This window comes from Taeniopygia guttata, chromosome Z (assembly GCF_048771995.1).
Source record: "Taeniopygia guttata chromosome Z, bTaeGut7.mat, whole genome shotgun sequence".
Taxonomy (NCBI): domain Eukaryota; kingdom Metazoa; phylum Chordata; class Aves; order Passeriformes; family Estrildidae; genus Taeniopygia; species Taeniopygia guttata.
In genome coordinates, this window is record NC_133063.1 from 34,292,230 (window position 1) to 34,306,291 (window position 14,062).

Genomic DNA, 14,062 nt, shown 5'->3' on the forward strand with positions numbered 1-14,062 from the left:
AAATAACTGCTCTATGTGAATATAAGATGCCTTGAGAATCCTGGCATTTGTCCTGTGACATAAGCTCTAGTTTAGCTGTGAGGTAGGATAACACCTCATTAGACTTCAATTAAGGTGAGGCATATCTTCTGATCTTACTCATCAGAGTGTAATAAAACCAAAAGATCTTTTTGTTCCCTTCTAAAGGGAGATTAAATTAGTTTGTGAAACTCTGTTAACAAAACTTTTGCCTTAGTAAGAAAAAAACCTGTTCATAGCAAAGACATTGTCACATGATGGCTGTAGTCTTGCTGTAAAATAGCAGAAATTAAACATTTTAATGGAAGGCTTCTGTGAATGGAGTCATTCAGACTAGGCATTAAAATAATGGGTGACAGGGCTTGGCTTTCCTCTTTAATCCTAAGAGCATCCTGTAGTTTTTGTGAAGTTTCAGGTTTCTGCAGACAAGTGTGTGTATGTATTTGTCATGTCATTTTAAAGTATCATAATTCTTCACACCCTATTATTAATAACAACTCTTTTTCCCTAAGTTTTCTGAGTTGTTATTTTGTTGGAAATTTATGGAAAGGGAAGCCAGGGGGAGGCTCTACTGGCACATTGCTTAGCCTTCAGACTCTGGGTCCGTAACACACATTTCTGAAGCAGTGGCACATGCTGTGAAAAGACAATGCACTGTGGTGGCAGTGCTGCTTTTGTAAAATAAAACAAATACTTTTTGTATGTGGCGAGAAACCTTTATTGTAATGATTCTGTATATGGCCTCTCACAGAAGATGGGAAGTGAGAAGCAAAATAGGATCCATCTTCCTCTTGCAATATTGAGCCGCAAATAATCTGCTAAGCACCAAGTGCTGTCATGCAAGATGTTCTTCTCATGGCTTGCCAATCAAATTTATTTCCATTAGTCATCTGAGTCTTAAGTACTGAACATGGAATGCATTTTTCCTAAACAAGACATTCTCTTAGGAACAGAAGCTGGAGCTACAAATTTTATGAGTGCTGAGATATCCATGGCACTCTTTCACTTTTCTGCTTTTCATTGCTGAAATTCCAGTACTGGAGCTCAGATGTATAGTACTGTCGAGTCCGTAGACAAAGATTTTTTCAGGATCTCAACAGAAATATAAGTTACAATTTTGTTCTTTAATATATGCTGTATTGTCAACATGTTGCTGTGGCATTCAGCATTACTGAGACTCCTGTAATGCACACTTCTATTTCTTTGGTTCTGCAGTTCAGATGGAGAAAATGGAACTGAAGAAAAAAGAAAGTCTGGAAAATCACCCACTGTGTCGCTTCAGACCCCTACCAGTGAAATGGAGTATTTTGATTACCGGAAAAAAGTTGATGTTGATAGGTAATGTCAAAAAATACTGTCAGTTTTCTTCTAGTAATATAATTAGAATGGCTGCAACCCACTTCAAAAGTTAGATTGGGTGGCAATATTTATCAGATATCCTAGGGTTAGTGTGCACACTATGCAAGTGAATTGGAATCCAGGCACCTTCCTTAGTTGCTTTGTTACCCATTGCAAGCAATCAAAATAGAATTTAGACTCTGAGCTGGTTTTGTTCCCCTGATCTAGGAAAAAATATAGTGCACTGTTTGGTGCCACTGCTAGTTACATTCCTTTCATAATCAATTTGACAGGAAGTCAAACAGAGCTGCAGTTTTAGTCCTGGCCTGTTTCCCGAACACTTTCATGCTGGAATATTGATTGCCCATGGTAAAACTACGACATAAGTTTTAATTTTGGACTCTGTGCCATATATTGCATCAGATTTTTTTAATGTCCCCACATTCTCCAACATTCTTTTGTTGGAGAACTGGAATGCATTTTAAGTGCTTCTAAAAGAAGCTAAAATCCCACATGGATGGCTTGAACTTTTGCATCCGTTTCACTTTGTCAACGGAACAGTCAGTGTAAAAGTCACTGGTCAGCCTGACACTGTTGTTTTGGCCACAAGGCAAATATTTTAAAAAAACATAATTGAGTTTTATGAAGTATCTTTGAGGGAAAAGTATTTGAAGAAATACGTTATCGTTTCTTTTCCCCAAACATTGCAATCTTACCTCTCATATGCTATAATTGACTACTTTTGGTGAAGGCTAAACATAAGATTTTTGCCAGGCTTGCAGTTTGTTTCAGTTCGACCTGTACTTTACATAAGCACAAAAATACATGTACTCACATATTTCAGAGATTTCTTCTATGAGGGACTGCCTGAGATACGCAGCCAGTTTCTCTGCTGTCAAAATCAGATTGCTATACAATCTCTTTACTACTTTGTTTCCATGACAGGGTTTTTCTTCCTCTCACTCATATGGTGCAGCAATGGAAACTTTTTTAGCACCTTTATTTCCCTACTGTATCTTTACCACAACCTATTTTTCAGGTCGTTTAGTGTGAGTCCTGTGATGTGTTTTTTTTAATTCTGCTGTTCTGTTTGCATCTGAGGGCTTCTGAAAAAGAGCTACCTGATTTTATTAGTATGTTAATATGCATTTATTCTGTGCCACATCTATCTCAGAGAAAGTGTTCTGCTCTTTCTGATTTATGAAACAGTTGTCCTACTTCTCTGTTTGCTTTTCTGAAGAATCTGTGTCATTGATTCCTCCTGTATAAAACAGGCAAAACTGATTTTCCCAGCCATCCACAGAGAATTTGTCTATACTGTTTGTTTTTTTAAGTTGTTTGAGGTTTTGGTTGGATTCCCACTATAAATGACTGGAGCTGTACAAATTCTACTTCTGAATTAAAAGGAGACCTCCATCAGACTGTCATAGTCAGCAGATTGATGCAGTTTAAGAAAAGATACACTCCTCTTTATCTCTGCATAATCCTTGATGAATTAGATAAATTTTCTGAAGGATTATTATGTTCCATGCAAAAGCACATCCTGTTGATAACTTACCAAGACCAATGAACAGGAGCCAGGCTTTAATGCTTTAAATCAAATGCATTTAAATCTTCAGGACCAAGAGCAGCACAGATAGTCCAGTTCTGACAATCAAAAGTGATTCCAAGATTGAAAGGAAAAAACGTGCTTCAAATCAGGTAAGACAGAGACTCTACTTGTCTGCTTACACAGAGTGAAAGTAAACACATAACTACCATGACAAGGCTTTTGTTTAGCAACACTATAGTTCATGGTCGTAGAAGGACACAGGTTTCTTCGTCATCAGTGTATTAGAGTCTGAGTAAAGCACAATATAGCCTTAATAGCCACATAGAAATAAAGGAGAATTTCCTGTAAAACAAGTGGGCACAATGGGAAGGTGTGTGGGAGACAGGAAATGGAGCAGGTCACTTGATTGTCAGACTGTCTAATAAAGTATGTGTGGTTTTGTTGTCGGGCTTTTTGTTTTTTAGCTGAAGGCAAATGCACACTTTCATAAGCTGTTTCTAGATGTTCCCATTGATGAGCCACTGAAACAAAGTAAGTATTAATCTCGTGTTGTTGTTGGCTGTGGATCCTAGATAATGTTATTACCCAGCAAATGTGGTAATGTATAAGAGGAGCTATCTAAATTTTAAAAACTTTTAACTCCAGTTATTAGAGCCACGGGGCCTTGATCCACATGCAATAGGCATTTTGTTGTAATCTTGGAAAACTTACATTTCTGCATGTTTGGTATATTTGGAAATTGTACCCCACTTTGCCATTCCTGGTGAGTAGCCTAATGCAGTATTTTTTGATACTGAATCATCCTTAATAAAGAAAGTACTTGAGACAGCATTGGTCAAGTGATTTAGCTTGTGTTTTCGCTGTTGATGATGTTTTGATGATGTAGTACTTATAAGAAGGGAATTCTACACAGACATGTATAGCAAATGTTTCTTGAAAGGAATGCAGGGAAGGAGGTTCATGCGTGAGATGGTTTGCTCAATATTTGTGAAGTAAAAGCAGTATTACTTTACATGTGTTACATCTCTGTTAGACATCTAGTTTAGACAACAGCCATAGAGCTGGAAGTTTAAAGACAAAACCTTTTATTAAGCTCTTCACATGTAAGTAATACAGTTGCCTAGAAGTTAGTACAAAGTTTATAGGAAGCTGGGTCATATTCTCTCAGAAAATATTTTTGACCTTTGGAGGCCAGTTGCATGTTGCTATTCATTTTATTCATTTCAGTAATTGTCCTTCAAATACTTTGAGTCTAAACTTAGGGCCATGACATCTTCTGGGCTTGTCAGTATTAATTACACTTACTGAAAGTTCTGAGGTTTTACAATGTTACTCAAAAGGCATAAACCAAAATATATCATAACTTTGTAAAAAGAACAAAACAGTAGCCAAATTGGCTTGGCTTGTGTTGTTATTACATTCAAGATTATAGAATTTCTATTTGTTTCAGGCTTTACCTGTGCTCTGCAGAAAGAAATTCTGTATCAAGGAAAGTTATTCCTTTCAGAAAACTGGATTTGCTTCCATTCCAAGGTTTTTGGTAAAGACACTAAGGTTAGTAAAATGTTTATGTATAGAATGGTAATGCTATTCTTAACAACTTTTTCATCACCAGAAGTTCAAATTATTATGCAAGGCTAGAATAGTAGTACTTCCAAGTTTTATTGAAAACAATCATTATTTATAAGTGATGCTTGAAATATAGTCTAGAACTGAACATATTAATATTAGAGATTGAATCTCTTGTTTAAGGATTTTGTGTCTCAAAGAAACAGATGAAAGGATCTGACAAGCAGTAGTAAGGGCATTGTCGAACCCATGTAACACAAATTGCAAAAATATTTCTCTTGGAGTAAGTACATTAAAGAGGCGGAGGACCAGGAGGAATGAAGGCTGAAAAATATTAAGGGCTCCAAGGCTATAGTTGAGGCACTGGAGAGAAGGATCAAGCATATTAAGGCATTTAGAAAGGAAGAACTAAAAGTGGCTTTTGACTTGAGTAGCAAAGCTCTCTGAAGGATTCTTCTAGCAGTCCCATTTTGCATAAAAAGAGAACAGGATAAAAGAAAAACAAGTTGGCAAGGTTTTTACTTGTGAGCCCGGTATGCAAATCAGAACTGAGATGTGAACTATTGAGAAGATCATAAATTAGTCTTTCTTGGTGATCCACCTAAAGCTTAGTACCCCTGAGGTGAATTATAAGCATACGGAAAAAACAAAGACATGGTCTGTTGATTTGGAGCTTTTGGAGTGTGCTTAGTTTACATAAACTGCTTTGGTTTTGACCTCTTCTGGGGAGACAGACCAATTTGCTTCAAGGATTTCTTTGGCTTCTTTGTTTCAGGTGCATCCTTGAACAAAGTTCCTGGTTAGATCCAGTGAATTGAATCCTGAAATCAGTTTAGGGGTTGAGATTATCTCATTTCTCTGGGGTCAATGTTTTGATGGTATACTATCTGATGTTATAGGGCTTTTTATAAAGTGTAATAGGTTTATATAATGTTTAAAATTATTGACAGCACATTGTCCATAGTGATCTTATGGGTTATTGTGTTCCACTACTTCGTCCAGGACTATTGTTGATTTCTGGTTAATGGACTCTACTAGTCAAAGACAGTGTGTTAATGTGGATGGTTGATATATTGGTGAAAGCAGTATGACACAAAGCAAAGAACAACTGGTTGACTACTGTCATTCAATATTAGTAACAGCTATCTTTGCAATTTATTAAAATTTAAGCTGCTGTACTAGCAACCTTCTGTTCACCATGAACAAATGCAACTACTTCATACTGGGGAACAGCTTTCTAATGTCAACTAAGCTAAATGTATACAAGAATATGGTAGAACTTTACTGAGTAGAAAAGCTGTAAAAAATATATAGAATGATGATGTAGTACTAGGAAATTATTTATCAGCAGGGTTTTGAATTCAGGAATGTATACATACATATGTGCTGAAAAGTGAAAACATTTTACAAGATAGGGTAGAATAAACATTGGAAATGTAATTATAGCAATATTGCAAATTACTCAATTCTCGGTCTTATTTTCAGAAAACATTACGGGGAAAATTAAGAGTGAAGGAGATAGTCCTTATCATGTATTTGCAGCTTCATTCAGCTTTTAGGACTACCATCAAGAAAAAAGCTTGAAAATCAGGGATACAGTGAAAAATGATGTTGTGGGAGAGGAAGGAGGAAATGAAGCTGGTCAGGAAGAGGAACATTATTAGTAGTCAGATAGACTGACAAAGTTTCCAGGACACAAAGCTTCTGTTGCTTAAAATTTGTAAAACAATATAGGCTTAGGGATAAAGTGTTTTATTGTGAGAAACAGCAGATCTACACATTCCATTTAATTTTTGACAGGAGTTCTACCTGCAGGTTTGGGTTTTTTTTACTGAAAGCTTTCTTGCAAGGGACAGCTATGCAATTCAGGAGTTTTGAGTATGCAGTAAAGACACTGTATATTCAAAAGCAAAAGATTGTTTCTGCAGGATTGAACAGGCATTGAACTTTCTTTCCAGGTAGCACTAATTTGGTTATATATGTTGGCCTTGAGTCTTTCTTGGATTTAGACATTGTTTTACCTTTTTAAATTACTTTGTATGTTGCCTGCAGGTAAACCTTTTATTCTGAAATAATTGTTGTTCCAGATAAAAGCATTTGTGATCAGATTTTTCCAAACCAATGCTGTGGGAACAGTGCAGTAAGCAAGTGCTGAATGGACACATTAGTTTTGATTACTGTAATGTTATCCATCTAAACTACACACAGTAGAATGCTGCTTACATCTCTGATTTAAAGTTCTTTAAGGTGAATTTTTAACTGAATCAACTAGAAAAATTGTAAGCTGCTTTCTTGTAGCAGGAGTTCTGTTCAAACAGTATTTGGCAGTCTTGCAACCAAACTGTTATCCACAAAGATTTTCTTTTTTTTTATCCTGGTACAAATTTTCATTTCATGATTTTGTGTTACTGTTCTGAACAAAAGCTAACAAGAAACTGCACAGAGTAACTCCATTATCCTCCAATGGCATATTTTAATTCAGTGCTATGATTGCTAACTGAACAAATTATGGACTCTTGCTTCCAAATTTCTCAGCTACTTCTGAGAGCCTGTGCCAAAGATATTTTTAACATTATCTGTTTCTTAATCATGGATGTTATTATCCATGATTATTATATTATATACATATCCAGGATTATTATGTTTGCCTAACTCAATACATGTCTAGGCTTTTCAACTCACTGTCTCCAATCAGGTTTTTTATCTTTGTAAATTGGGATTTACAGGAAAACCCCATGCAGAATATATGGAGTGAAATACTCTGAAACTTAGCAGATGTTACACTAATGGGGTTGGATATAAACATAAAGGAGGAAGGAAAATTGAGAACTTTTCAATGTAAATGGAGACTGCCTCCTTGGCAGACACAGGAATCAGCTGGAATCAGCAAGTGTGTCAGTATTGGGTCTTTCAACCTTGCTGAAGGACAAGCTGTTTGCTCACCTACTTGTTGCAGATCTGTGAGTGGTGAGACAACTTTTGTGCTCATTATTCAACAAGCTTTTCTTGTCTGATATGTTCTGAAATATTTGGTTTCTAAACAAAGAAACATAGCTTTGAGATTGGTTCAATTTGCTGATCTTCAGTTCGCTAAGCCCATAGTCTTGTGAGAGCCAGAAGGATCAGGAAAGGAAGACACAGGAAACTAGTGCCTAGATTAGCATTTTATAAAAGCTGAAGTAAAAATAGTTAGGTATAGTTTCAGATTATTACTACTTCTTATTTTACATTAAATAATAGTAATCAGAAGGGCAGTGGAGACATCTTTAAATGGTGAAGGTCTGGCCTCTTTAAATGGTGAAGCCCAGAAGCTGGGTTGGCCTCTCGGGAGAGAGTGTCATGCAGATTTGTATGCAAGTATTGGGATTCCAACACTATGTTGATGTTGTTTCAGATTAGTATACCTGTGCTGTCAGTGACGCTTCTAAAGAAAACCAAAACTGCCCTTCTTGTGCCAAATGCTCTTATCATAGCAACAGTGACAGACAGGGTAAGTACTCCTGGAGGACAAGGTATTCAGTGAGAAAATACAGAATAGAATCTCTGTTTGCTGCATGCTCTCTGAAATCGTTCATTCCGTTTTTTCCAAGAATTCATAGCACCAGAGGAACTGAAAAATCTGAATAAGGAGGTGCATGCACAGAGAATTACCTTCCTTGTTAGCAGCTCTGTCAGTGTTACTCCATTTATTTGTATCTCCTTCCTAACCAGTCATACCTTAGACACACAGAAAACTGTTGCTTACAATGATATTTGGGAATTGTAATTGCATCAATCAGTAGAAAATGTGATTATCCTAGAAGCAGATTAAGAAACAACATATTTTCATTGCACAAATATTTTGTGGGTACAGGGGACAGTACATAAAAGCAAGTTTGGGATTTTGTTTGGATTTTTTTAAGGGGTAGGTAAAATGTAGCATGAAAAGTGTTTTTAAAAGACAGAACAGATCTGAGTATGCTCTTGTTCTACGTGCTAACTTCTATATGTCTGTTCTGTGTTTGTGTGATAAACATCAAGTTGTAGGCTTAGAAGGACCACAGGTTTCTCCTGCCATACTAAAGTTCTTGAAAATTGTTACTTGATTAGCAAAATCACCTGTGAAGTTTTATATAGATAAGAGGAAGACTGTCTTTTGCAAACAGTCATGGAACTTTTATTTTGCAGTACATGTTTGTCTCACTACTCTCCAGAGATACCACCTACAAGCTATTAAAATCTATCTGTACACATCTTGATGTAAGTACTAGTGGCAGTGAAGATGGTATGTAGCTTTGTGTTAATTATTACTGCTATATTGCTGTTAAATGGTACTTTCTGCTCGTGTTCCCTGTTAAAAGTGCTTGCTGCTTTTTTTCAGGATACAAGCATGGGCAACAGTCCAAATCCCTCTTCTGCAGAAAACAGCTTCAGGGCTGATCGCCCTAGAACTCTGCCCCTGGTAAATGGCTTAGAAGTTTGTTCTTTTGTTGCACGGCGTCTTTCATTGCAAGTACTATTTATAATGCCTGAAGAAAGAAACTGAAGAAAATGATTACATCTGTTTCTAAAATTTCCATGAGTCTTTAATACTGGAAAACAGTTGAAATAATTAGCATAATTATCCATGACATGCAGTTTATGCATGCACTTTGGATTTATTCAAGGTCTGTATGTTCTTCATATCTTTGTCTAGCAGTCAGATTTCTCTGTACTGACGTAAAGTCTGCCATGGACCGTTTTTGCAGTGTTTCTAGTAGCAAACCTTCCTCTGTAAAACTGTGTAAAACACTCATCTGAAAGAGCTGTGAAGCCACATGTGATGACCAAAGTCAAAGTCTATGAACTTCTCCTGGACTTCACAACTTGTCTAATTTAAGAGTCTTTCTTATAGACAAGGCAGGAGATGAAGCTTGAATTCTGGTGATCATATGGGGCTTATTTTTTAGTTTGATCTCAACATGTTGATATCAGAGATTGTTCCTAGTTAAACAGTTCTAAAGCTTTGATTATTTGTTCAGATTCTAGAGGAAATTGGATTGTTTCAATTTAGAACAAGGCTGAGCCTTTTTGTGTTTTGTTCTCCCCATCAGGACTTCAATGAAGATTATTCTGATCTGGATGGAATAGTACAGCAGCGTAGACAAGAGATGGAAGAGTCCAGCAGCACAGGCTCACAGACACCAGAGCTGGAGTGCTTCCAAGGTGAGTGGGATCATGGAGCCTCAAGAGGAGAGTAGATTAACTCAGTTTTGCTTCTGTATCCCATTTTGATGTAGAATCTAGAGTCTCCATGGTCCTGGAGAATTATGTAGATTTTGAGAACTTCCTCAAGGCCCCAGTGTGTACATTTCTGTTACTATGGCCCTTTGCAAGCCAGATTCATGCAATGACTTGGTCATCAGCAGCTCTAAATTGTCACTACTGGTTCCAGTTGCTTAGCCATGTGAACAGAGATAGAATGTAGGAGCTGTTCATGCTTTAAAACCCAAAGGAAAAATGAACATTCAAAACCCATTCTAAAGCAGTTCAAGTCACAGTGCAACTTCTGATCTATGCAAATAATGCTTTGTACCTTGGTGACTTTTGGTCATCAGGGTTATTTTTGACATGTTTTTTGGTGGGGCTTTTTAAACATTAATTTTATTCTTTTCAGCTATTAAGATATTTGAAGATACCATCCAGAGTTGTTCTTTCTTTATCACACTCTTTGTAATCTCTTCTCTCAAGTTCTTCACCTAACTAGCAGCCGTTCTGATTTAAACTCACTTCATAACTCATACTTCATAACTTCATGAGTACAGCAATACTTGTTTTGTGTAGCTCATGCTGAATGTTATTATGAAAACCTAGAGTGTTCTCTTGTACAATTAATATATATTAAGATATGCATGTGTTGTTATGCTGTTAGTGCTCTAGGTTCCATCTTGACTATAATTTGTATAAGAAATTGCTGAAAGATACTGTAGTTTTTTATAGCAGCTCTCTATCATGTTATTTTTTATTAACTCTCCTTTTTGTTCTGTGTATTTTGCTGAGCAGAATGATTTGGAGTTACTTGCTTTCATTGGTATTTGATATTTACTGTGCATCTGTCTTTAATTGTGTTATGCTGTTCATTAAATTGTGGTGTCATCACATGCCACAGAAGTGCTTCTAAATAATGCTTTAACTTGCTGTGTTACTTCCTGATAGCTAGTGACTACTTCAAACTATTTCTTTTTTCCACAAATGAAAACCAATATCCAGGCAAAGAACCATCCTAGGAAAAGGAATTGAAAGCAGAGCTGAAAAGTAGTACGTCTGTCATTCATAGTTGTTTTTTGTACATCATTAGATCAAATCCAGGGTAAACAGCTTGAGCATAAAATTGAGTGTGATTAGATTTTTCTGTTCTATTTCTTTCAAGATACCACCGGCATTTTTAAAGACAGTCAGGAAAGGGAGTTTTAATGTCCTTTTTGAAGCAACAATGCACTATCCCCATTTGGTGTTGCTATTAAAGTAATTTGGAATCATTACTCTAGCAAATTCAGGCCTTTCGAGAGATCACTTTTGTGACTATAATCTTCTGCCTAGAAATTCAGTAGTGGCTTCCAAGATTTTCATGGGTTGCCATCTTTTAAAAGATCTGGAATATAAATGCAACATACATCATTTTCTTTCAATCCAGGTGCTTCTTTTTATTTAGTGTTGATGTGGAATTAGTATGTAAGCTGTTTCGAGGATACTAAACCAACTTCTACTTTTTGCCCAAAAGTGCAGGAATGCACCTTTTGATATTCTCCTCTTCCTCTATTTCTTGACCAAAATAAGCTATCAGCAATTTCCTTTAACTTTGTATTTCACCTGTATTAAAATGATTTCTTTTCCCAGATTATCACGTTGTTGAAACAGAGACTCATTTGAAAGTTTCCAAGCCTGAGGCCAAGTCTGTTCGTTCAGATGCACATAGTAAACGTGGGCCTGATGGAAAAGCCCGAAACAGTCCTCGAAATGGTAAGGATTCAGGGACAGCTCTTCAGCTGGAATAACTTGAGATAAGTTTGCATAAGTATATCAGTTCACATAACATGGAAGATCTCTTTCTTGTTTCTCCCTCTGCATCATCTGTTGCATTCTTCAAAACACTTTTATATTCTGTGGCCTGCTCTGCTCAAAGTGAGACTTGGTTTTTTCCATTGCAGGCCATTCGGAAGCCTTCAGGTTCCTCCACAAAGTAACGTCCCAGAAGCTTTTATCTCTGAACCATGTACTTGTATTTTATGCAATTCTGTAAGTTAGCAATAACAAGATTGTCAAAAACTAGGATTTTCTTATGTTTACTTGATTGATATAGTGTAAGCATGATTGATATAATCTAAGCTTTACTTGAGAAAAGGAAATTATTGGGAATTGTGGCCTTTACACTTCCCAGAAATGTGTATATACATATATCAATATAAGCCTGCTGCGACAGGCGTATACTTAATTGGCCATTTGCTTCTAAAAGCAAAGGGTCTTTTGATTCAGAAAATGTTAAAAGTGTTTAAGTACTTGCAGAGGTTCCTTTTTCATGCCACTTAGCAAACACATATTCAAGTTTGAGATTTTCATAACTGTCTGAATGCCATTGATGGTATTCCTGAAATGTTTCTAAGAACAATACTTTATTATTGAACACATACAAGTAGAAATTTATGGCTTTTAACAATGAATTTCTCAGGTACTGCTAAAGTTTCTTTAACTGATATACTTTATTTTTCTCTCTTACAGTGTTTGTGTTTTAATACTTTCTACCTTCTACATGAGATATAAAATCAATGTCCTGGAGGAACGCCTTATGTCCATGACAGCCTTTGATTCACATATTAAGGAGTAAGATAAGTTGGGGATTTAAAATCTTTTTCCAGAGCAATGATTCCATAAAAGGTGTAACTTCTGTCTTCAGTCTTAGTGTAATTTGATTAGTATGTTAGAACATACTTCATGTTCTTTAAGCTAATACATATGTCTTGCTTGTATAAAGCTTTATGTTGACTATATACCATTTAGAAACTGATATCCTGTCTTTCTGAAATAAAACCCCCCCCACCACAAAACCAAACCAAAGCAAAATCCAAACACAACAAGGGACAGGTGTCTGTGTATTTGAAAAGGAAATAGGGAAAGGGATCATAGTTACATAAATAATTCCTTTCTGTAGCTGGAGTCGTGGCTGTCATCTGCCCCTGCAGTAAGTTATTTTGGATTTTTTTTTTTGTCTCTATGTTGCATAGATAGAAAATATGCAAACATTAAGTGGAGAGGCAGTGCAGGGGTATGTGGTTTTTCTCCACAGGAGTTTGCCTCTATAAGTTGTATTGCCTCCCTGCTCTTGTCTTAGGGAGTTAAACTGGATACTGTTGAGAATACTAAGTTTATTTTTTTTTTATTTATCAGTTTATTGAGCATTAGATTTCTCATTAAGTCTTTTCCCTTTCATATAACAGAGCTGCTCTGAATAATATGGCTTCAAAAGTCATTTGTAAACTCAGTGCAAAACCTGCAGCCACATGCAACATGAGTGGAAATGATAACAGCTGGAGAAGCACCATGTGAAAAAGAGAAGGGAAAAATAAAATTCAAGACAGAGCTGAGTCGAGCATGATGGAACTGTTTGCAGAGTGGTTCAAATTTAGCAAGCTCGTACAAAAGTATGCTTTTAAATTCAGCTTTCTTTGATTACCCATCCATGACAAAACAGGTCACTCTGACATTGCATTTGTGGTCATATCAAACAGTGACTCTGCTGTTTATGATCCAACTGGTCTCAGCTGTCGTCTGTGGAAAGTAGTAGGATTTGTATGCATGTGTCAGAAGACAGAGCCAGGTTCTTCATAAAAAAAAGGGATAGGAGGGAAATGGTGCTCTATCTATGCAGCCTTGCATTTATATTATACCATTTGATAATGCAAGAAGTGGGGTAAACCTGTCCCACATAGTAGGCAATGTCAAAAGCTTTTTTTCTCACTTCTGTCATATTTTTATTAGCAGGATACTATGTCCCTCTTCAGAAACACTAACACAAGAAAGTCCTGTTTCTGTTGCTCTGATCCTGAACAGTACAAGATACAGGAAGGTAGATTTAATGTGCACTCCTGCAGTGTCAAGGGCGTGCGCTTTACGATTTCCTCCACGTCAGAGGATGTTGAACTTACGGAACTTTTCGGTGGAAATAGCTCTAAAGCGTTCTATCCAAACTTCTAGAAAATGAGATCATGTTAAAAATGTCATCAAGAAGTGACTTAGCACCTTTCTTTTCTGTAAACTAGTACAGCTTACAGTTTTGGCACTGTTGCCATCTACATGTGTATCCAGTTCTCTTTTCCTCTTTTTTTGAGTCTGTCACACTTATTTTTTCTATTTGACAGACATCAAATGCACCAAGATTTGGGATCTCACCTGCAAACCAATGCTGACGCCCTTTGTGACGAGTTAACTGCTAATCTTAGAAAATTGGAAAAGGTAACATTGTATGATATAATGCAAATGCTGATAGACCAGTTAGGTTCTTGCTGTGTTTCTATGATCTTTTATTTGAAAAATGTTGAATTACCACCAGATTTGATATCAAAAGGTGGCATG

The 14,062-nt window shown here is 36.5% G+C and overlaps 1 protein-coding gene across 6 annotated transcripts in view; it reads left to right on the forward strand.

Moving 5' to 3' along the window:
• The window catches only part of GRAMD2B (GRAM domain containing 2B), a 46,492-nt gene that overhangs the window by 22,730 nt on the left and 9,700 nt on the right, over window positions 1-14,062 (forward strand). For 3 of the 6 annotated variants that reach the window (XM_072921948.1, XM_072921949.1, XM_041711190.2), the window contains exons 2-13: window positions 1,234-1,356; window positions 2,976-3,057; window positions 3,373-3,439; window positions 4,359-4,462; window positions 7,872-7,967; window positions 8,645-8,716; window positions 8,838-8,918; window positions 9,550-9,661; window positions 11,333-11,455; window positions 11,644-11,731; window positions 12,212-12,313; window positions 13,849-13,942. In XM_072921948.1, the coding sequence (XP_072778049.1) occupies window positions 1,234-1,356; window positions 2,976-3,057; window positions 3,373-3,439; window positions 4,359-4,462; window positions 7,872-7,967; window positions 8,645-8,716; window positions 8,838-8,918; window positions 9,550-9,661; window positions 11,333-11,455; window positions 11,644-11,731; window positions 12,212-12,313; window positions 13,849-13,942 (1,144 nt within the window). Of the gene's footprint in view, window positions 1-1,233; window positions 1,357-2,975; window positions 3,058-3,372; window positions 3,440-4,358; window positions 4,463-7,871; window positions 7,968-8,644; window positions 8,717-8,837; window positions 8,919-9,549; window positions 9,662-11,332; window positions 11,456-11,643; window positions 11,732-12,211; window positions 12,314-12,927; window positions 13,342-13,848; window positions 13,943-14,062 lie in introns of those variants that run through there. The other 3 variants (XR_012052829.1, XM_072921950.1, XM_072921951.1) reach the window with 3 other exon arrangements.